The sequence below is a fragment of the Poecilia mexicana genome, unplaced genomic scaffold (assembly GCF_051168715.1).
Source record: "Poecilia mexicana isolate PSO_F unplaced genomic scaffold, ASM5116871v1 scaffold_18, whole genome shotgun sequence".
NCBI lineage: Eukaryota > Metazoa > Chordata > Actinopteri > Cyprinodontiformes > Poeciliidae > Poecilia > Poecilia mexicana.
In genome coordinates, this window is record NW_028263387.1 from 2,777,233 (window position 1) to 2,800,295 (window position 23,063).

At 39.7% G+C, this 23,063-nt stretch overlaps 1 protein-coding gene across 2 annotated transcripts in view; it reads left to right on the forward strand.

The window, feature by feature from the left end:
* The window catches only part of map4k2 (mitogen-activated protein kinase kinase kinase kinase 2), a 37,013-nt gene that overhangs the window by 7,737 nt on the left and 6,213 nt on the right, over positions 1 to 23,063 (forward strand). The window contains exons 3-24 of one of the 2 annotated variants that reach the window (XM_088016258.1): positions 2,235 to 2,325; positions 3,337 to 3,401; positions 3,699 to 3,754; positions 4,303 to 4,350; positions 4,449 to 4,491; positions 5,267 to 5,339; positions 7,251 to 7,382; positions 7,512 to 7,574; positions 10,099 to 10,180; positions 10,542 to 10,658; positions 11,344 to 11,422; positions 14,807 to 14,865; positions 14,956 to 15,002; positions 17,432 to 17,470; positions 18,241 to 18,274; positions 19,164 to 19,317; positions 20,359 to 20,525; positions 20,739 to 20,780; positions 21,540 to 21,624; positions 22,492 to 22,571; positions 22,730 to 22,790; positions 22,875 to 22,998. In XM_088016258.1, coding sequence (XP_087872384.1) covers positions 2,235 to 2,325; positions 3,337 to 3,401; positions 3,699 to 3,754; positions 4,303 to 4,350; positions 4,449 to 4,491; positions 5,267 to 5,339; positions 7,251 to 7,382; positions 7,512 to 7,574; positions 10,099 to 10,180; positions 10,542 to 10,658; positions 11,344 to 11,422; positions 14,807 to 14,865; positions 14,956 to 15,002; positions 17,432 to 17,470; positions 18,241 to 18,274; positions 19,164 to 19,317; positions 20,359 to 20,525; positions 20,739 to 20,780; positions 21,540 to 21,624; positions 22,492 to 22,571; positions 22,730 to 22,790; positions 22,875 to 22,998 — 1,741 coding nt within the window. The remainder of the gene's footprint in view (positions 1 to 2,234; positions 2,326 to 3,336; positions 3,402 to 3,698; positions 3,755 to 4,302; positions 4,351 to 4,448; positions 4,492 to 5,266; positions 5,340 to 7,250; positions 7,383 to 7,511; positions 7,575 to 10,098; positions 10,181 to 10,541; positions 10,659 to 11,343; positions 11,423 to 14,806; positions 14,866 to 14,955; positions 15,003 to 17,431; positions 17,471 to 18,240; positions 18,275 to 19,163; positions 19,318 to 20,358; positions 20,526 to 20,738; positions 20,781 to 21,539; positions 21,625 to 22,491; positions 22,572 to 22,729; positions 22,791 to 22,874; positions 22,999 to 23,063) is intronic. The other variant, XM_088016259.1, reaches the window with a different exon arrangement.

A 23,063-nucleotide genomic window follows, 5' to 3' on the forward strand; every position in this document is an offset into this window, starting at 1 on the left:
CTTTCTTTACACTATTGTCCCTCAGTGGGGTCAGGAAGGGTGCTGGTGCCTATCTCCAGAGAACGTTTCAGGCGAGAGGTGGGGTCACCCTGGACAGGTCACCAGTCTGTCACAGGGCAACACAGAGACAGACAGGACAACCATGCACACACACACACACACACACACACACACACACACACACACACACACACACACACACACACACACACACACACACACACACGCGCGCGCGCGCGCGCACACCACACCCACACACACACGCACACACACACACACACACACACACACACACACACACACCTAGGGAGAATTTAGACTCAGAGAGGCCAATTAACCTGACAGTCATGTTTTTGGACTGTGGGAGGAAGCCGGAGTACCCGGAGAGAACCCACCATGCACAAGGAGAACATGCAAACTCCATACATAAAGACCCCAGGCCAGGAATCGAACCCAGGACTTTCTTGCTGCAAGGCAACAATGCTACCTAGTGCTACCTACTGCATTTTATCTTTTATTTTACAAAAGGTAAAGGTTAAAAAGGAAAGCTGTGTGTGATGCGTCTTTAGCAGCAGGAACTTTTCATTCTCCCCGTCTCACACGTCTCTGACACGCTTAGGCCCACTCTTCTTCACAACATGGTGGTGGTTCATTGCGGTTCATTTTCAGCTCGCATCCCAATAAATTCCTATCAAAATGTTTTAACCAGGTTCTGGACTTTGACTGGACTGTTGCAATGTCTGGGTTCTTTTCCTTTTCAGCCCTTCTGTTTTAGATTTCCTGTCCTGTTCACTGTCCCACTTAGTTCTGATGAAGCTTCAATTGCAGAACAGATTCTAGAATACTTTGATAGGCTACAAGCTTCATGGCTCCTTTGACACCAAAACAAGCCCAGATCATCACCCCTCCACCATGGTGTGTCACAGTAATCATGATTTGCTGTTTCAGTTTTTTGTCATGTTTCTGCCATCAACATCTTGTCTTTGGTCGACATTGTTCCAGACATTTATTTTAATGTTCTTTCATTAGAAAACATAACCATTTAAAACATTTCCTATCATCTCTAAATACATCATCATTCTGACATTATGGGAATTTTTGGAGAACTACTAAAACGATTTCCAGCTATCCTAAATGTTTGTGTTATTTTTACTTGTACCAAATCTTTATAGAGTTCAGACATCATGAATCTTCCTGTGTTGTTGAGCAGCAACCAAAGAAATGAACCCTACATTTATAGAGGTAGTCAGGGTTGAAAATGAGAATCATGTAATCTTTGGTTAGATGCACCTTGCTGCTACTTTCATGGAAGCATTAAGGGTGTTTGTTTTTCCACCTAAGTTTTGTATTATTTTTTTTCTGTTGCTTTCATTTGGTAATAACTTTGTGTAGTGTTCACTTCCAAGGTGTTCTAATCGGTGGTTACCTTGATTAGTCAGATTTTCTTTATTCGTGATCAAATGAGATCAGCTGACAACACGGCTTGTCCTAAACTAGCAATGTTTTCCTCAAAAGGCTTTTTATGCAATGGTCTGATGAAAGAGGGGTCACCCTGGGCAGGTCACCAGTCCATCACAGGGCAAAAGATCCATCCCTCTTTGTATTCAAATAATTGTTGTGACTTTTCATAAGCCGAATGCATTTTGAGAGTCAGAGATGCAATGATTGTAGACTGATGTTGCATAAAAAAGGAGTCACCTGGTTGTTCTGTGTACTCTCGGTGCAGGAAGACTTCTAGAGTATGATGTTTTCTGTCCCAACAGATGAAACAGGGACGAGGCTCAGGATTTAGTTTGGCTTGTTTTTGGCTGAAAGTGAATAATTTTAAATTAGGTGAACATTATGAATGAATTGAATTGCGGTACATTCAGAATAAAGACATATTAGAATAAATGGGAGCCTGCGACTAACCTACCAACTAACAGGTAGGTTAATTACAGGCCCATAGAACCACTGCATTTTCTTCTGCGTCTATTTTTCTAACCTTCAGAATATGCAGCATCATATAAAGTCCTGTTACAATATTGTTCTGCAACGTCTGAGTGGGTGAAATTGCAGGCTGTCTGACAGATCACCACAGTAAACAGGTGGCCCAACCTCTGCAGACCATAAATGTATCCTACCCTATAGCTGTTAGTGCAGGTCTGTGATTTCCAGCTCTGTAATTTTCTCTCCCTGTGTTTGTGACATGAGAGTTGAGAGGAAAACACTCACTTAGACGTCTGTCTGGACAGGTGATGACATCACATCCATCCAGCAGGAGATCACCATGATGAAGGAATGCAAGCACAAAAACATTGTTGCCTACTTCGGCAGCTATCACAGGTGATGAATGTCTTTAACACGGGGGAAGCTACTGGGATGGTACACAGATGGAAATGTTTGGCAGTTTAATGTTTATTTTCCCCACGATGAAGCTGGATTTAGCCACTGGTTTTAGTCGACGCAGCAGCATGTCCTACTGTATCTATCAACTTACATGATAGACTAAATATGTAATACATTAAAAGCTGCTTCTTTACAGCAGTGAATTAATCAGAGCTCGGGTTGAAATCCTCTACACTCCCATGTTAAAATGTCATGTTTTCTGATAGAAGATTTTGAATCATTTGGAAACATTCTGCACATTTACTACAACATGTACACTTTCCAATTCAACTGAAAAACACATTTATCTGGGGGGGGGGGGGGTATATATGGAAATCCTAAACATAAAGGTGTTTATACAGGATGTGGTTCTTTGGTTGTGTACTGTTAGACTCTGTGTTGAACCACCTTATAATTCAGTTTCAGTCCTCTTAGGTTCACACCTTTCAACATTTAAACTGAAATAAGGTTCACCTGATCTGGCTGGATTTTCCTGCCATTTGTATCCTTCATCTAAAATATAATTTGCAGAAAGGTGGCAAAGAACCTCAAATATATCATTGCCCATCCAGTCCATCTGTAAAGTGAGCACTGTTCGTTATTCAGCCATAAACTGGGCTCGTCCAGCTGGTCGCTGCAAAATTTTATACAGCAGAGCAAAAATAATTATCAGTGTTTAAGAGCCACAGACCACTAGGGGAGACCTTCAGAAGGACCTGTAATTAGCAGGCACAATTGTTAAAAAAAATTAAAAAAAACAAAACAAAAAAACAATATGTAATGCATCCAACCATGCACTTTCATCATGTAAGACTCCACTACTGAAGAAAAAGCATGTTTAAAAGACAAGCTGGGAGCTTGTCAGTGAGGCTGCCAGGAGTCTGACATTAGTTGATTCATGCTGGATTTATTTATGTCTTGACACTAAGCTACCATTTCAGCAGCAGTGAAAGGTTTGTGTCTCCACAGGAACACCAAGCTGTGGATCTGTATGGAGTACTGTGGGGGGGGATCGCTTCAGGACATGTACCAAGGTACGAACACACTTAGTGCTTTCTATGGCTGACCTTGAAGTCGTCATGTTTAACTGACATTCATTTTGTTCTGATATGTTTCTCATTCTGAGGAATTTTCTTTTCAATTTATACTTTGGCACTTATCTTATAAAATTAGACCAAACTGTATGATGTAAACTTAAAATAAACTTTATAATGAGCAAATTCCAGAATTCTTCCACTTTCTTATTATTGTGAAAGAAAGGCCAACTTTAGGAAAAAAGAAACATTCAGGTTTTTTGGTCCCTCAGCTGTTAATCAGACTGTTGTTTGCAGTGACGGGTCCACTAAAAGAGAAACAGATCGCATTCGTGTGCAGGGAAACCCTTCAGGTAAGGCTTTTTGGCTCAAAGCGTCTCACTGCTGATGAATTTTTATTAAAGTTAACTTTAAACAGAAATATTGCTGCAGCCTACCAACTAAACCTTAGTGTCTTACTGTCATTGTGGCACACTGATAGACTCTATGGTCTTCACTGGGTAATCAGGCTTTGTTAATCCTCTCATGGAGCCATGAATGAACCATAATGACCTTCCCTGTAAATGTAGCACCAGTTCTAATGTTATCTCAATGCTCTTTGCAAGACAAACAGGCCGAGTTCATATCCAACAGTCTAACTTCATGACACAATGTTGGTGGCTCTTGTTGTGTAATTGGTGTGATGGCAGGTTGTCTTGACAACATGCCCAGTACGGCCGTTTCTTCTGGGTTCTAGATTTGCTGCTTAACTGTTTTAGCCAGTGAGTCGGATGCTTTATAGATCTGGATCTCCCTGACAGTTGAATCTTCCATCATCTTTAACATACTTGAATTAAGATAATTCATAATAAAAACTACATTTGTATGGAGTTTATCTAAATTACTTTCTGCCTTTTTTCAGGGTTTGTATCACTTGCATGAAACAGGCAAGATGCACAGAGACATAAAGGTATGGCATCTCTCAGTCTGACTGGGGTAGTGATAAAATCTGGTAAACTGTGGGATATACTGTGTATGCAAACTTAGATGTGTGTCTGCATCTTCTAGGGAGCTAACATCCTCTTGACTGAACGAGGTGACGTCAAGCTGGGCAAGTAGAGATCTGCACTTACACACCTTCACAGACACTTACACTGCATGAAAAAGCACTAGCTCCACTGGGAGATCATTTCACTTCTAATAACAGTTTTCTCATGTAACAAGTGAAACAATCTACCAATGGAACTAGAACTTTTTCATCAATATTAAGCAATTATTGACTTAAAATATGGTCTCATTTCTTGCTGTAAGGTTACTTGTAAGGTAATTTTGTTCTGTATTATTTCAAGTTTACAAAGATATTTAGGTAACACTTTATTTGACGGGATGTGCATAAGACTGACATGACTGTCATAAACATGACTTAACACCTGTCATGAAGATGAAGGAGTCTTCATGTCTGTTTACAAGTGTTGTCATGAAGTGTCATTCGGTAAATAATGACACTTTTAATGCAAAGTTGCATTAAAAGTCCATTAAAATGGTCAACTTTGCATTACAACAGTCATGAAGACTCCTTCATGTTCATAACAGCTGTTATGTCACGTGTATGACAGTGTCATGTCAGTCTGATGCGTCAAATAAAGTCTTACCTAAATGTCTTTGTAAACTTGAAATAATACAGAACAAAATGATCTTACAAGAAACCTAACAGCAAGACGTAAGAGCATGTTTTAAGTTAACTAGACCAAAATTACTTGGTAATAAGTTGTGTTTTTCCAGTGTGCACATCCACAGTGTCGACTCCATGGCATGTCTGAAGCTATCTGTGCTGGATTTCAGCCTCCAACATGACTGTGTGTTTGTCTTCTTCCTGCTGTGTGTAGCTGACTTTGGAGTGGCAGCAGAGATTAGCGCTTCAGTGGCCAAACGAAAGTCTTTTATTGGAACTCCTTACTGGTGAGTTAACCCAAACTGTTGATGTTGGAGGTGTCTGGGACAGACAGTGGAGTTCATGCTTCAAACAATCAATCTAATGTTTCATACTTCAGTCTGACAGGCAGAGCGTGGTGCAGGTTTGGCCTAACAAGCAGCTTGGACTCCATGTCTTTAGAATTGCTAAATGATTCATTTAACAGACTGTGCTTGAATAGTGAACCTCTGTTTACTTCAGACAACTAATGTCGGTTTGTCAAAGCATATTTTTTTAAGGTTAAGTATGTCATTTACACATATTTTATTATTTTTTTAAATTATTTTTTTTATTATTGTATGTCCTTCCTGTAAAAAAACACTTGTTCTATAATTTCTCATTTATTCCATTTGAATTTATTCCATTTGCATTCCAACCCCCTGAAGTTAAGGTTGGAATGTTCCCAAGAAGGGAATATTCTCTACTGTTCTTAATCCGGCCTCGGCTCCTTTTCTTTTCCAGCTAAAGAGACATTTTTGAAAATAGTTTTCCAGGCCTTCTGAACATATTTCAGAGTTTGTTTGTTTTTTGGACATTGGTTGTTTATTCTTGACTTAAGTTTGCAAAACTAAAACAGCAGCATTACATGAAGAAGACGATTTCCCAAGATGATAAATGAAGTAGCTTTATCAAGGATGTGTCTGGATTGTGTTAAACATTCAGGTTAGCATTCCTGTTAGTTTTTAGATCTATCACTTTTTCTTTTTTTCCCCTCCTCGTGTATTCTCTCAAACATTTGAAGAAATTACTGCTCTCCATGCAAAGTATTCTTCTTGAACTGAAATGAAAATCTGCAAAATATCCTCAGAAATCCTGTGAGACTTGCAGGAAGCCTTGTGCACCATAGAGCTGTTCATGTTGTTGTTCAGCTGTGTTCATGGATTTGTTGGAAGAATCAAACAGTCTTAAATTAAAACGCTCAACAGAGCTTTACTTCATCAGAATTACAAGGTACATTAATATCATACAGTGTATGCAGAGATGCATGTCAGATGGTAGTGAAGGCCTATTTTATTTTTCCTCTTTCTCATCTGTTCTTCCAGCTCTGTGAGAACTTTAGCACTTTATCATGACACTGTTCAACTGGCTTAATGTTACGTTAGCATGTAAAATGTAAGTTCATGACACTTGAAATATATTACTATTCTTATTCCACTCTTTATATAACAAAGGACTTTAGCAAATGGTCCGTTGCTATAGAAACATTGCACACACTCGGCTTTCTAATCAGACGACCAGACACAGATCTGGTCAGCATTTCATGGATATTGAGCTGTTAGCATGTCATCAGAGTCAAAGAACTGTCACACAGCAACAGTCTTCAGTCAGAAGCCTCTTCAGATTTATTGCAAGACTGACTGCTACTGGAGCTCCTACCTGCCAGCAGCACCACCATCCAGAATGATTCATTGAAGAGATCTATCTGATCTACAGCAGAGTGAGATAAGGACTGGTTCCCACCAGACAGGAATATGAGAACATTCTCTCTCTCTCTCTCTCTCTCTCTCTCTCTCTCCCTCCCTCTCTCTCTGTTGGTGCTGAAGCTTGCACTGATTTTGGAACCTTGTACGGAAACAGCAGGAGCAGAAACACAATAGACGCACTCTCACACACACTCACACACTAACAGCAGGACTAAACTTGCAGAGGACACAGAACCTTTCCGCTTTTATTAGAACCAGCTCCAGTGAATCCAAACAACCAGCATGCATCATAAACATATGAGGGTCATGGAGTTTGTAAAATCTATTTTGAAATATGTTGTTTGTTACATTGCTCTGTCAGCTGACTCAGAAAACCTTAAACTCGGATGTCTTATGGATCCTAAAGTGTTTATTTCACTCTGACCACTGGTTTCACTGGTCTGACCAGCAGTCTCCTCCCCTTTCCCTGTTCAGGATGGCCCCAGAGGTGGCTGCAGTGGAGAAGAAGGGCGGCTACAACCACTTGTGTGATATCTGGGCTGTTGGCATCACTGCCATCGAGTTGGCTGAGCTCCAGCCGCCCATGTTTGACCTCCACCCAATGAGGTGAGTCAGCACAGACAGCTGGCAGAGTGACTCAGACAGGAGACAACTGGACTCCAGAGAACAATACAGAAAACACATTATGGCGAGCAATAAAGGTCAATTTATCCTCTGTAATGAAATGTGTTTCAGAGCATTGATGCTGATGTCCAAAAGCAGTTTCCAGCCTCCAAAACTAAAGGATAAAACCAAGTGGTAAGTTTTACTGAGCTGCTTAAAAATGATGCAGAGTAGCAGGTGAAATGGTCCAAAGATGAAGATGAACCTTTCTGTAAAACAGGAAACTATCGTTCGTGTAGTTTGTCAGACAGTCTGACTTTTTTTAGATTATAATTTGTTCTTTTTGGAATCTTTCTTAGCAGAACTTATACATGAATTACATTTTAAATCCATATAGCTGACATATAGACAGTCTGCAATCGTGATGAGAAATTAGAAGATATTCTTCTTTTCATATTAGTAAATATAAAATAAACATGGAATATGTAGGTAATTAAAATTCTGTGAATAAAACAAATGTTCATATAGGCCTTACAGATGAAACAAAGAAAAAAGTTAAATCCTGATGGAATATCTCATTTTTAAAACCTGTTGTCCTTCAAATGAATCATTTCTGTGATAAGCTTGTTGGCAGACATCAGGAAATCACGAGGCTTTGGGGCCGTTTACCGGGGCATTGCTACTGTCTGTCACAGAGACATTAGTTTCTTTTTCTTCATTTTCTAATAGAATTTTTTTTTCAATTTTTCAGCACGCTTTTCAATCTGTGCTTAAAACGTCTGAGCAAAATGGAGAAATTTAAGAAAAAAACACTGAACTAAAAACTTGTGCTTTTAGATTAGTGAGTTTGAAACGGTCAAATAAAGGACGTGGTTCTACTACTATTATTTAGTTATAGTCTCTGATTATATGTTGTATTTAGGAGTATTGATGTGTAGACTTATTAACTAAAACTAAAGTGGGGTGGGATTCAGTGAATACAAACTTCCCTCAGCTCCAGTGTGAGTGTGTGGCATATGTGGAGGTTTGAGGTCACTTTGTTTACATTGTATTTAGTTATTTTTGTTTAATATTTGCATGTTTGAAATTAGAAAAAAACAACAAATGACACCTGAGGGATGCAACTTTACACAAGAATTGGATAAAAGACAGGTGTATGTTTTATGAAGGGACTATCAAATTTTGAAGAATTAGAAATTGTGGTTTATATATTATTAGTATGTCCACATGCAGGGGACAATCATGTCAGTAAGTGTTAAAGTGGTGCTAATGAAACTTTTGGGAAAAGACCACACCTGGCCTCCCACTCCCATCTCATGCCTCATAGCAAAGCTTCTACACATAAAATCCTCTTTCTCTCCTTTAACCTCCAGATTCCCTGGTTTTCACCCACACTGAAGGGCAGTCAGGCTTACTTGGAAAGCCACATTGAACTCTAACCAAATGTCTTCCTTTCCATTTGGCCTTTACTAACTAGGAATTACAGAAAACCCAGTTCAGGATCTCTCATGGTTTGGGGATTCAGTAATTGACTTTTGGGATACTATCAAAACACAGAGATTGATTTAAAGCAGTAAAATCAGTTTCAATTGTCAAGCAGCAGAATTTGGGAGGCAGTTGTTTAGAAAAGGGTTAATATTTTTACAGGACCAAAACCTTAAAGCCTTTGTCAGTTTAAAACTGGATCTGAATATTTATCAGATATAATAAAAGGTTCCTTGTCTCAAGCCTTTTGCTCAGCCAGTGTTCCTCAGCGATATTAACTGTCACTCTTAAAGCTCCTTCAACCAACTCCTTACCCTGAGAGGTTAACATCAGCTCTTCATCTGGTTACCAAGATTCCTAAACCTGCTGAGTTTTACCCTGACCTGGATCTGAAGAAAATCCTTCTTTCTGGTTTAAGGATCCCCACCCCTCTACCTTCAATGAATTAGTCAGATTAAGTAGCCATGCGGTCAGCTAGGATTCACAGACCTCACCCATTAACGGTCGATCTTTCTGTTTTGCAACTTGCCCTTGACTCTGAGTCAGGCATCATTAGTGACTGTATGGAGCCTTAGGGATGTTGTTTTAATTACATTGGGCTTAGGACAACCTTTGAAAACCTCCCATAAATTTATGAACCATACCTAAACACCATTTTTACCACCACTGAAAAACTAAAGATTAAGGCGACTCAAATAATTGAAGGCCCAAGTCTAAGATTTTAGATGCTTCTTCAGTAATTATTTGCAAGTGCAGCTTAATTCAGTAGTGCAGATTCAAAGAGTAAAATTAAATCAGTTTAACTAATGCTGGAACTGAAGGATGCTGAGTGGAGGCTATTGGAGACCGAGCGGTTTTTATACCCCAGTCAGATTGGATCTTCTGGAAAATGACTTAAATATTCCTTGAGTGGAAGGCAGACTGGAGTTCAGTCTTCTTTTCCTCTGATGGATTCTCACTGTCCACATTCTTTGTCTTTGTGGTTTGAGCCACAGTCTTTGGAACTTAGAGGTTACAAAGCACAGTCTTCAGCCCATCTGTGGCTCCGGGGCGTCTACTCCTGCTGCGGGGTTCTTTGTCCATCTTGATCATAGCTCAGTGTCTGGCAGGAGGAAACAACCTAACATTATTATTTAAAGTGTTTATACTTTATTCACAATCATATTATGCATGGAAATAATGAATGTTCTCACCTGTTGTTTTTATTCCTCCTGTCACTCTCCTCTCTTTGCAGGTCTGCAGGTTTCCACAGCTTTGTGAAGATGGCTCTCAATAAAAACCCCCGTAAAAGACCCTCTGCAGAGACACTGCTGCAGGTTAGATGGCTCTTCCTACTTTATAATTAATCAGCCACCAGAGTTTACAAAAAGATGTCTTGAATATTCATGAGCTCAATTTGAGCTTCAGCTATACAGACAAAAATAAGTCTGACAGAGGTTCTGTGACTGAAGAAAGGTTGAAGTTAAGATGGAATTTATATTGTAAAGCATTAAAATGATGTAATGAAAACTGCAAGAAGAATCTAGTTCTAAATTTTTCTAAAGAACTAAACAAAAACTGCTTAGTTTTTTTTTAGTTCTTCAGCTCAGAAAAAACTGTAAAGCCGTTGTTGGAGCAGTGACTTGTGTCTCTGAACCATTTATGGAGAAAGCTCAGCATATCTTGTTGTGGTTTCAGCATCCGTTTGTGACCCAGCTGCTGACCCGGAACCTGATCATTGAGCTGCTGGACATGGCCAACAACCCAGAGCTGCACAGTGCTCTGACACACAGCATCGATGACAGCGAGCTGGAGGTCAGTGACTGAGACTCATCAGGGCTCAGCAACATTTAAATATTTCTTTAAAGCTGCATAATGAAACTTTTACAAATAATATATTTTTATACATATTTGCTAAAACTCCTTCCATGTTGCGACAGTATGGTATGAGACAGATAATCTGTGATGAGATTGATCTCCTCCACCTCCTTCCTGTGCTGCTATTGCAGTCTGAAGAAATGCATCACTCAACCGAAAACAACCAATCAGAGCCGGGAGAAAGGTCTTAGTCAATCAAACTCATGTACTCTCTGCTAAATGTGCTAATGACAAAGAAGCCAACAATGTGAGTTTCCCAGAAGTCTTTGGGATCATCAAGATGAATTTCGGAGAAGCTGAGTCCAGCACGTTGTTTTTCACCAGCAGTGGTTTTCATCTTTGGCCATTTTTGAACTTTATAAGGTCTTTTGTGACCTCTTGGATGAGTCGTCACTGAGTTCTTGGGATAATCATGGTTGGCTGAGCGCTACTGGATCGCCACTGTTCCATGTTTTCACCATTTGTGAATAATAAGTGTGAAAAACATGCAAAAAAAAAAAAAAGGAAATCAGGAAGGAGATGAACATGTTTTCACAGCACTGCAGTTAAAATTTCATTTCATTTTCTGTATTATTACTGCCATCCCTGTGTGAAACACTGATGGGTCTGGTCCTGTTGACAGATTGGGGAAATGTCTCCAGACAAGATTCAGTCAGCAGGAAAACATCTGCCTGCAGAGAGGACCCTTTCTGAAGAACAATGTGAGTTCAACACACACACACACACACACACACACACACACACACACACACACACACACACACACACACACACACACACGCACACACACACACACACACACACACACACACACACACACACACACACAGACATGAGTCACAATCCAAACAGAGTCCACCCTGATGGAAGCAGGTTTTTCCTGTCCCAGTCCTCTCTTTAGATGTTGGTCTCTTGGTTTCTGCTTCCAGTTGTTTCTGACCTTGATGCAGGAGGATGTAACGTCGCTCTCATCATATCTGTCTGACAGAGAATCTGTGTAGGCAGCTTTAGATGATTAGGGTGATGGCAGGAAGCCTTCAAACATGAAAACCTTGAAGCTTATCACCAAAAATCAATAAATCATACAAATACACACAAAATATTGCTAATCAACCATAACCAGGACTTGACTGTTGTAATGCCAATAAAAATTGCATTGCAATGTTTTGTCTCATTTCCTGTCAGAAACAAACTCTTTGGTTGAATAAAATACAATTTAAATCTAAATATTTTGGGGTATGAATAATTTTGGGCTTAACAGTAGATGTCAGAAAGAAAAATAGCACCAATGTTTCCCAACGTTTAACTCTCAGTCAGTTTGGCTGTTTTATATGTTGGTATATTTTCTGTAAGAACGTCCAGTTTGTTCTTGAACTCCATTGTATGTGAACATACACTTGATGGTGGTTCTTGTATAGCAGATGGAGAAATTCCTGTGTTTGCTGCTTGTACTTGCTGTAAAGTGGCTTCATTGTCTCCCATGACCCTCCGTGTCCAGAGCTGCATGAGCCATATTTGGGAGGAGCACAACAAGCTCTCAGTCAGGCTGCTGCTGTCCTGTAGCTGCTCTGTACATGTGGGATGAAGGCAGAGGATGGCACTAAGAACATGCCTGCTGTGTGACAGACACAAGTGCTTCTATGCAGTCACCCAGTGACTTCATTCTGCCGGCCTGCACAGTGTGTCTAGTGTAACAGACTAGCCTGACATTCAGACCACTGCTTTGTCATGCATCAGTCTGGTGTTCACACATAAGCCACAAACACCTATACCTCAGATTTACTTCAGGCGACTCAGACGGCTACTGCTGCAAAGCTTGGCTCTGTGTTTGAAGTGTCAGTGTGGAACTGGGTTGGGTAAGAATGTGGTGAGTTGGTGGATCGCAGGCCTGTGCATGCTGACAAAGTGTTTGGCTCAGAACTTCATAAATATTCCTTCAAAAATGAAGAATGTATCCATTATCAGTAACACAAGCTGCAAGTTCCATTCTGGCGTAGAATGAAACTCTGTATCTTGGGACTTTAATTGTTTTCAGAGTTCATATGTTCAAAGAATCTAACCTTTTATATTCCTCTTGGCAGGAACCCTCAGCATCTTACAAAGATAACAGATTAAGTAAACATGTCTGCATCCAAACTTTCTCTCGTACTGTGTTACTGATCCTGTTTCTTTACTTTCTGCCCTCTGACTGCAAGGAACATTCTGAAACAGCATGAGTGTGATCTTTGATATTTTCTTCACCACTACTGACCACACCCAATACACCAAGCTTTGTGCAGTTACATCACCTTGGCTTTGCGTTGCTGCAGTGTCTCAGTTTGGCAGTTTGTGAACTGTAAGCTGTGGAATTAACACAGAATATGCATTATGCAACAGCAGGTTTAGTTATGATCAATTTAAAAATGCTGAAGGATTTTTTTTAACAAACTCACATTTTAAAACTTTTTTATTTAGGTTGGTAAAAAGAGAAGAAAGAAAATAATAGTAATACGGACAAGCTCACATTACCAAAGAGATCAAACTTATTAGAATAAAGTTTGGCTTACTGCTCAGATTTAATCATCAACAATGTAAAAACACAAAGGTAACACACATTCAGAAAAAAATATTCAAGTTATTTATCCTAAGCTAACTTATCTCTGCCCAGACATAACCTCTGACTTTAGTCATCCTTAATAACCAGGCAGTCTCCACCTGTGTTGTGGTCAGAGGGGCTTTTGCAGCATTACCTGGTGAAACTGCAGCGTTTGTGGGGAAAACCAGGGAAATGTCAGGAGCGTCGTTTCATCTGGGGAAATAAAGGTGCAGGCCGCTTGGCTAGTGATGGGGTCAGCTTGTGGGGGTGTTGCTCGTTCTCTCTCTCAGGAAGGTGGGATTAATAAAAAGTGAAGTGTCTAAGCTGTTCTCTTTTTATCTCTGAGGCTGGAGCAAGTGTGGAAGGAGTAGAGGGAACATCAATTCGGTAACACAGTCAGACGATGTCTCTGTTTGGGGAACCTACAATTCAAAGATTCCTTCTGCTGAGTTATGAATAAGCCAGCATCTTATTCCTTCGGCCAGGATTCAGACACTGGATGCTTTAACCGTATTCTGAAGGCACTTTGGATCCTGGGAGATCTCTCCCTTTGACAGTGATGATGGGACGAAGTGAGGTCTTTTACCTGTGTCACATGATCACGCTGTGACACTGGAGTCCCAGGAGAAAGACTGTGAGTCCTGGGACTCGCAGTCTTTATACCAGTCTCTCTGTTCCTTGTGGTCCAACACATGCATAGCAATCAAACCATGGCTATAATCACAGAGGGATCTGTCAACTTAAGAGAGGCAGCTTCACTCATCCAGTGAAAATTTGCTCTGTGTCTAACTGTGCGTTGAATCATTACAGTCAGAGGAAACCTGAGGTTATGCTTAGGTTGTTCTGCAGTCTGAATTTTTATTGTTGTGGTGGTTCTGTCTCTCTGCTGAGTACTTTAGTGATATGGTTGTTGCAGTGGAGAATCAACTTTTTCCAACTAAAGAGCTTTGATCTATGGCAGCGCAATGTGTCTAAAAGGCACATAATGTTCCCTGTTGGTATAGCAGAGTGTTTGAACTCTCAGTTGATCTTCACGTCACAGCTAGTAAACTCACTGACTGCCAGAGAAGAGGAAAAATATCTCAAGCATGTACTTTCATTTCTTAAAGGAACATGATGTGCAAAATCCTGACATTTCCTTGTTCTATTTATAGTTCCCACATAGTGTTAAGTTTAAGAAAACTACTGCAGAGCATTCGGTGCTGATCCTTCCTCCTGGCCTGAAGCAGATGATCAGAAACATTGTGAGTTAACTGGGATGATATGAGACAGCAGCTTCTGCTTTCTGGTTTAACGGTTTCCTCATTTGCTGCTTCAAAGGCTGTGTGAAGTCAGCTCAGGCTCGCTGTGGTTAGACGTCAAACACAATCTTCACACTTTGTGTCTCAGTCAAGTCAGAGCAGAAAAAAACAAGTGATACATTTACTGATCCACTGAGCTGCTGTGTAAAATCTGTGTACAAACATGTTCATCTACAGAATTTATATCAACTCTGATGTTCTCTTTGCAGTTGACCAAATAAAGTTTGGACGTCCACTGAGAAAAGTCACAGAGCCTTATCCTGACTTGGTAATGCATTCTGACTGCTCTGCTCCTGATGACATATGTGGCACTTCATTAGCATGACTGATGGCTGTGTTTTTGCTCTGCTTTCTGCAGGGCTCCTATGATGACTGGAGCATGTCTGGAGATGAAGAGAACTCACCGTAAGTTGTTTTGTTCCTTTTAATCCTTATTCCGTATTAAAACATATCGGGGAAAGTCATTTTTTATTTAATGTGTCTTTTAACTGACAAAGTGATTTTCTCTGAATGAAACTAGCAGGGAAAACACTGTGGAAGACGAATATTTCTTATCCACTTACAGTATATATTTTTATTGTTTAGTGTGTTTTATACACATACAGATAATGGTTTGTTTATTTCCAGAAGACAGTCAAATGTCTTTATTACATAATTTAGCTGATTATCACAGAAAATGTTGTTTAAGTCTTGGGATTTTTAAAACATCAATTTAAAGAGGTTACTGTTTAAGTTGGCCGTTCTGTTTCAGAACAGTTACAGCTTCAGGGTCTGTTCTGAAAACAAGCTGAGTCACCGGGTCAGTGACTGCAGGAATGACCAAACCTATCCTGTGTTACGCCTGGGAATGTTTCTTTATTTCAGACAATTCTTGCTCCAATCTGTAGTCATGCACTTTGTCAGCAATGAAACTGTTCCCTATGAATGCACACGCATGACCAGGTAGAATGTAAATAAACTGACAGTTGATCCAGTTTTAGTGACCAAAGTTGATGTTCCTGCAATTAGCCAAAAACAGGGACAGGAAAAAACCCAAGAGAGCTTCAAATAAATACTACAGCAACAACAGTATCTTACTTTGAGCAGCCTTTGAAGGTCCACACAGAAGTATTAATAAGGAACATTATTTTTTGTCACCCCAAATCATATTCTGTTCATATGGAATAATTATGTTTACTCCTGTTTGGTTCAATACAGAACAAATCAGATTTATAAAATGAAATGAGTGTTCCATTACATGCTTCACCTACAGACTTTGCTTAGACATTTAGGAAATATTAACAAATATACAGTTTACTGAAAAGGTTTCATATTAAAATTATAAGTGTGTTGTAGGACATAATGTGATAGACCAACAGAAATAATACATCATTGTGAAGATTGGATCAATTTTTATAATAATACAAATCAGTCACTACCAGATTTTTGGATAAAGAAATAAGTGTTAAAAGATTGAAAAAAAATAACATTATGTATATATAAAATGGACTGATAATTATCAAACATTTATTTAATGATCTGAAGAACAAACAGTAAACTCCTAACCTACAGTAGTGCAGAGTTAGAGGTGACCTCGATGTCATGAATTTGATGATAAACTGTTTATTTTAGTTGAAACTTGACTTGAACTTGTCCCTCAAAGACTTGACCTAGAAAAAATAACTTGTGAGCATCTTTGCCAGCAGGACAGCGACCCGAAGTATACAGCCAGAAGTGCAATGGAATGGCTTTAGAGATGTGCTGAATATTAATACATGCCACACTTTTCAGATCATTCTTTTGCTAAACAATCTAAATACCCTGAATGTATCATTTCCTTTCCACTTTCTGTTATTATACATACATTAAAATGTGTTGTAGGATGTAAGGAGTATGAATATTTTGCAGGGCCATGAATTCAATCATTAAAGTTCACTATGCAATATTTTCCTCGTGTTTATTGTAAATAACAAGTATTACAGTTTACAGCACATCTTTATCAACACAATTTATCAGCAAAACTATGTATGTTAAATTAGAAAATATAGGAAAGTTAATCCTTACAGTCTGTTTTAAATGATCCATGATGTCAAGATGTTTCCTTTGTGAGAAAAATATTTAAAATGAAAACATAAGGACAACTTGAGACTCTTAAAGTTAATTGTATTTAAGTTAAGTTGTATTTCCAGAACAAAATGATTGCAGGTCCTTAAGGTTTTTCTTGTCTTATTGTGATCATCCTGCTTCCATAATAGTGAAAGTCCTCTCCGCTTCACGGACATATTCCCTCGATTTCACGCCTCGTGAACAGTGAGGATCCCACACCACACTGCCAGTCCCAGTCTGATTCTGGTTTCCAGCACAGCTGTGCAACATATCCACTAAACATTAGAACCTTATCCAAAATCATTAGGTCAGTGCAAGACGGGGCAGCCGCTGAGCCGACTCAGTCGGTCAGCAAGAATTCTGCATTTCCACCTCCAGTCCAGCCGTCTGCACTGATAGTTAGACATGTCCAGGTACAGTAATGATTGGGTCATTGCATTTTTCAGGCCAGTTGTCGTGTTTTGTTTTTGCTCAGATAAAAATGGTACACCATGTATACAAATATTAAAAGTCCCTTTTTAAATTGCAAAAACTGAGACATCCAATATTAAAGGACAGGACTTCCTGCTGATCCAAGGTTGAGGTATTTTCAGAGCCGTATTGCAAAAAGATTGAAAAAGTAAAGAGTCCAGGCTTCAGTCGAGGTAATCAGTGCTTGTTAGAAGAGGACCTTTAGCTTTACTCCCTCCTATTGTTCTGGCCGATTGAGGCCTGTGGTCAGATAAACACCGGGGGTCTTCCTGTTGCAGGAGCCTGTTGGAATGTGTGGAGCAAGCCCTGCAGATGAGGTAGGCCACGCCCGCCTGCTCCAGCCTCTCCTAACAGCTCTGTTTTTCCATCCCACCTGAAATAAACCACTCCAGTTGGTATTATTATGATGCATTTGTCAGCTAATGTCAGTGTGGTTGCCATAATCTTCAGGTTTGTGTTCATGTGCTCTTAATATTGCCCTCAAACTACGTGAACTGATGCAGATTCCAACCAGGACAGGCCCAGTGGTTCTCAGCTTTGAGGGCTTCTTTGTCTGCTTCATTGTGGCATTTCCGTCAGAGTTTGGTCCGTGTGCTGCTATTGTCCTACCTTCAAGCTCCCCAGCATCTGCCTCAGCTTGGTGTCGTGTTGCTTGTCCTGGATCTAATTGAATGATTTGACTAGGCATGGTATTGGTATGAGGTTATATAAAGGATTTAAAACATTGATTTGACAAAACCACTGAAATCTTCATGCTTTTGCTTTGGTTTAAAGTTCTTGTCATGAGATGCTTGCATAGATGTCAGAATGTTTGCTCTGGGTTTATGGACCGTGGTGCAGCTCTCTCCCTCCAGTGCAGAGCATTGCCTGCCAGCTGGCTTAAAGCAGGCTTCTACATTTTCCCTCTGCTTACAAGGCAGACAGATTCAGCTGTTTAGAAATGTTTCAGACAGCTATGGTGTGGAGACTGATACCATGATATGTTTTCCTCATTATAGTCAGAGTTAGACTCTCATACCAGCCCATGCCTAGATTCAGCCATCAGATTTTGCAGTGACCTGATGATTGTTGCTCATTTGTCTTTCAGGAGTTTAACGATTGCAAGAGCGCCATCTGCTGATGTAAGTATGACTCTTATTACCATGAAGTCAGTCTTTATTTCTGTTGCCTGATGTGTTGACTTGATACAAACTTCCACAGTTTTAACTATACTATAATTATACTTTACCTCTTAAAGCAATATTTTAGAGATTATCTTTTTCAAAACTAATAATCCCTTTACTTTGTCTTTGTACTTTCTGGGAGATATTTATGTTATTTCATTGAGAAACCAACTTATTGGTTGAATCGACTAAAAGTCCTTCAGAGCCACAAGCTGCTGACAAATATTAACTGTTTGTTTCTTAATTGTAATGGAGATAAAATTTGATCACAACATTACAGAGTTTGATTCTGAGGACAGCTGTGGTTTAAGACTCTTATTTGATTTTTTAATTTGATGACAGTTAATCAAACGATTGATGAATTATCAATGATCAACTAGGGATGCACAATATATTGGTGCTAACATTGATATTGGCTGACATTAGTAATTTTTAACATATGGGTATTGGTCCGATAAATGAAACTGGGCCGGGATCAATAATATTTATTTCCATCTTGTTGCCAGTTGTTTGTAGAGGCACGGTGGAGGAGGTTGGTGATGTGGTGTGTGTCTGGTCATGTGACAGGGATAGTGATGCAGCACAGCATAGTGGTGTGATTGTTTTTTTCAAGGTGTTGAAAGGGTAAGAAATATATGTAATATTGGTAAATATCAGTTATCGGCCATGACAGTAACATTAATATCGAATGTCAATATCGACACAAATCCTTAGCCAAAATGCTGCTTTCCTATTGTAGAATAGGAAAGGATATTTTCTACTCTATTTTCATGTGTGGCACTGACATTAGTGGTGTTGGAGAACTTGGAATCACTCCAGTGATGACTCACATGCTGGTGTTTTACAGGGAGGTAGGAAGAGCGGTTTGTTCAGTCCGACAGCCTCACTGCCGGCCTTCAGCTCTTTAACTTCCAACACAGAGGACAGAGACCTGACGCTGAGACCGGCCTGCACACTCGGCCCTGATGCGGCCATCACAGCCGACCCCGGCTCTGCAGCAGGTACACCTCAGTACACACACCAGTCAGTCACACACAGCTTGTTTCATATGCATCAGCAGAGGTCTGCTGGTTCTGATATTGTCACTTATTATAAGTCGTCTGTTGTTTTTTTAATCCACAAATACACATGCACAGTTTTTTCTAAGGGTCTTACTCAGTTGGGGGAGAGTGTGCTATTTCTAATAACTGCAGACTCATCATCAGCAGCTTTATTAAAGACACAAATAGGTTCATATAAAAAAATATAAAAAAAATTAATTAAATCAAATAAAAAAATAATAATCACAAATACAAGTTACTGATTTACAGAAAGACTAAACTGCCACTGGTTCCACATTCTGGACTTAAACCTGACTGAGCTTTGTGCAATATCTGTTAGTATCAGAATGATGTTATTTGTAGAGCCACATAATCTACACATAAATCTATACACAAGGTTTTGTAATACAGCCTGAAATGTGGAGACACTAACACCAACAAATAACTGACTAGCACATTATTTATGTTGTAATTTTACCCTGTTGTGGAATAAAACTATTTTACCAAGCATTGTCAGGTGAAGTCACTCAGTCAGGTTTGTTCATATATTGTGCACAATACAGAGAGCTTGTAGGACAATCAATAATGAAGCAGGTCTGGGTGAAAAGCTCTGCCAGGCAGAGACAACACTTTAGTTTTATACCAAGGATAAGGGATTCAAAACAAGGGGTGAGACAGTCTGGTTCTGATGCAGCTGTAGAAAACAACTTCCAACTGTGTACATGTAACCCAAATAGTTATTTTGTTGAGAGTTCACAAGCATTTAATATAACATGATCAGCAGATGTTAACTTGTAGTAATTTTCCACCATAACCCTTACTGTTCAGTATAAATGTTTTTAAATATTTTATATTCCTACCTTTGTGTGACTCTACATGCTTCGATTGTCTGTCACTTTGATGCTGTTGCACTGGAATTTTCCACAGCGGGGCAGTAAATGGTTATTCTATTCTATTCTATTCTATTCTATTCTATTCTATTCTATTCTATTCTATTCTAAGTCTTGTCCAGGTGTTCTGCCACGCAGGACATCAGTCAGCGTTGCAGTGACCCATGTTTGCCACCACAACACTCTGTAGTAGCAGAGAAAAGGATGGTTTCCTCCCCAAAAAGAGAGACGCCACTGTCTCCAGAGTGGAGCACGCTGCGGAAAAAGCCAGAGGACTCAGTGAGTTTTTAATGAGAATGCTTCTCTCGTTAAATGAGAAGCAAACGTCAGAGCGCTGGAGTGATTTGCTAACCTAATAACTTCCTAATGATTCTGTTTGAACCCTGTAAAGGTTGATAGGTGCAGTGAAAGTTGTTGATTTGGTATTATTCCCCAGGTGTACAGTCTTTATTACTCCCTCTGTGTTGTTGTGTGTAACCTTTGTAATTCTAGAGAGCTGGTTGTCATGGGCTTCCTCCCACCCCTCAAGTCCATGTAAGTGTGAATTCTAACAGCAACCAGCAATAAAACGCCAACACCTTCATGACTAATTACAGACACTTCCTCTCCTAACACATACTAATTAATGCATTGCATGGTGTTACATATAGACTTTCTTGGTAAGTTTTATTTTATTCTTTAAATATTATGTAACGCACCAGCCTCCTTAATGTGTGAGGGTCAAAGGATCTCATCATGTTATCAAGAAAATTCAAAAGCCTGAAAGTTTCAGTAAAAGTTACTGGGCAGATCCTATCAAAAATAACATATCAATAATAAAATAATACAAAAATACCACCTTCATGTGATCCTCTCGAGATTAACACAGGCAGGAAATAGAGAGATTTCACAAATTAGACTGAAAAGATTTTTGTTAAATGACACAAGACATCACAAGAATCTGCTACGACTGAAAGTAAGGATGCTAAGAAATAAGAGAAAAACTGAAATTAAAATCTGGAAAAGTCTCATGGTTGAGTAGAAGAAGAATCACCAGTTATGAGGTATCTAAATCCTGATTACACGCTGCAACATGATGTGATTCGATGGCCCTCTTACATGATCTGTGTCTCTGCTGTAGATACTTTGTTTGCCTGTTAAAGAGCCTTTTGCTTGAAAGCTGCATTGATGGGCATTTTGTAGCTTTATTGTACCAACAGCAGCATGATTTCAATGACTGCTTTTTATCACACCACTCCACAACTGAAGGGCCATTGTAATCCTGTCAGACTCAAAGTCATCTGTTTCCTCTAGATGGGAGCCTGCTTTACCAAAGTCTTCAACGGCTGTCCTCTAAAAATCCACTGTGCTGCTACCTGGATCTTACCCAAAACAAAAGGTGAGGACTCTGGCTTCTTAAAGCCCTGAACCCCAGAAAGTTCACTTTAGTTCTGCTTATTTATACTTTGCCAATTTTAGCACATATGAATAAAGTCCACATTTCTTATGAGGTGTAAGAAATGTGGAAAATCAGCAGCTGAGAGTTCGGATTGGCAAGTGTCAACAGCCTGAAGCAAATTCTCCACACATTCTCCTCAATATCTCTGGTGCTCATCTGAATAAACAGCCCAAGTGCTTTTACCTTACGAGGCAAAAAGGTCCAATTCATATCCGGTATGGAGATATATTTGTAAACGGATTCAATTTTAGTTTCCAGTTTGATCCTTGCTGTAAATCAGTTCATAATGCCAGTTGGTAAAATGTTTTGTAGCCTATCTGTGACATCCGTCCTCCTGAGCAAACATGTCATCTTTACTTCAAAGCAAAAGTAGTCTTTACTCAAAAACCCTGAAACATTTAAAGGTTATTTACATACAGAACATTTCTGTGACTGATAATTGAGTGATGATGAAAACGAGGAGCAGACCACCATCCCACGACTCGTAGAGCCACTGAACGTGTATGAGAGGCCAGCTGTCTTATGTTTACCTCAGTGGGATTTGCTAATTGTTATAACACTTATAACAACACAAGCTAACAACAAAGCATTTCTTTCCATTTCATGTGTTCAAATACAAAAGGATGTTCTGAATGCACAAAGCCCGCTCTCAGAGAGGGGCCAACACATTGAGTTCCTCTGGAAACAGAAAGGGTGTACTTAGTTTTTCTCATGCCTGTCCAGTCGCTCATGGACATTTCTTTTCCCTCATGACTGCATTCAGCTGGAGGTAATCCTCTCACTTTAACTCGTTCTTCTGATCCTTAGATCAATACCTGATTCTTGGAGCAGAAGAAGGAATTTACACATTGAACCTAAATGAACTTCATGAGGACACACTAGAAAAGGTCAGAGAAGATCTTATGAACTCAGACACACACTTTCTTGTCATGCTACACTGCTCCCCATCCTGTCCTGAAAGAGATCAGGATATGTTTATTTCTTATATTTCTTTGACAGGCGTATGAAAGCTGTTCAGTAAACCTGAGCTCGTTTCTGTCCACAGCTGCTCCCTCAGCGATGTACGTGGCTCTATGTCATGAATAATGTGCTGATGTCTGTGTCAGGTAACGTCTCCTCCGTATGCTTCCATCAGACAACATGCTGAGCTTTATAGTATCTGCCTCTCTAAGACCGTGTCCTTTGTGCAGGAAAGTCGTCGCAGCTTTATTCCCACAGTCTAACGGCTCTGTTTGAGCAGAAAGGACATCTGCAAAAAAAACACGGCAGCTTGTCTCTCAGCACCAATCGCTTCACTGAGAGGATCATTCCCAGGTCGGTACAGGTCAGAGTTTGGTACAGGCTGGGCAGTTCAGGCAGAGTTCAACATTTAGAAACTT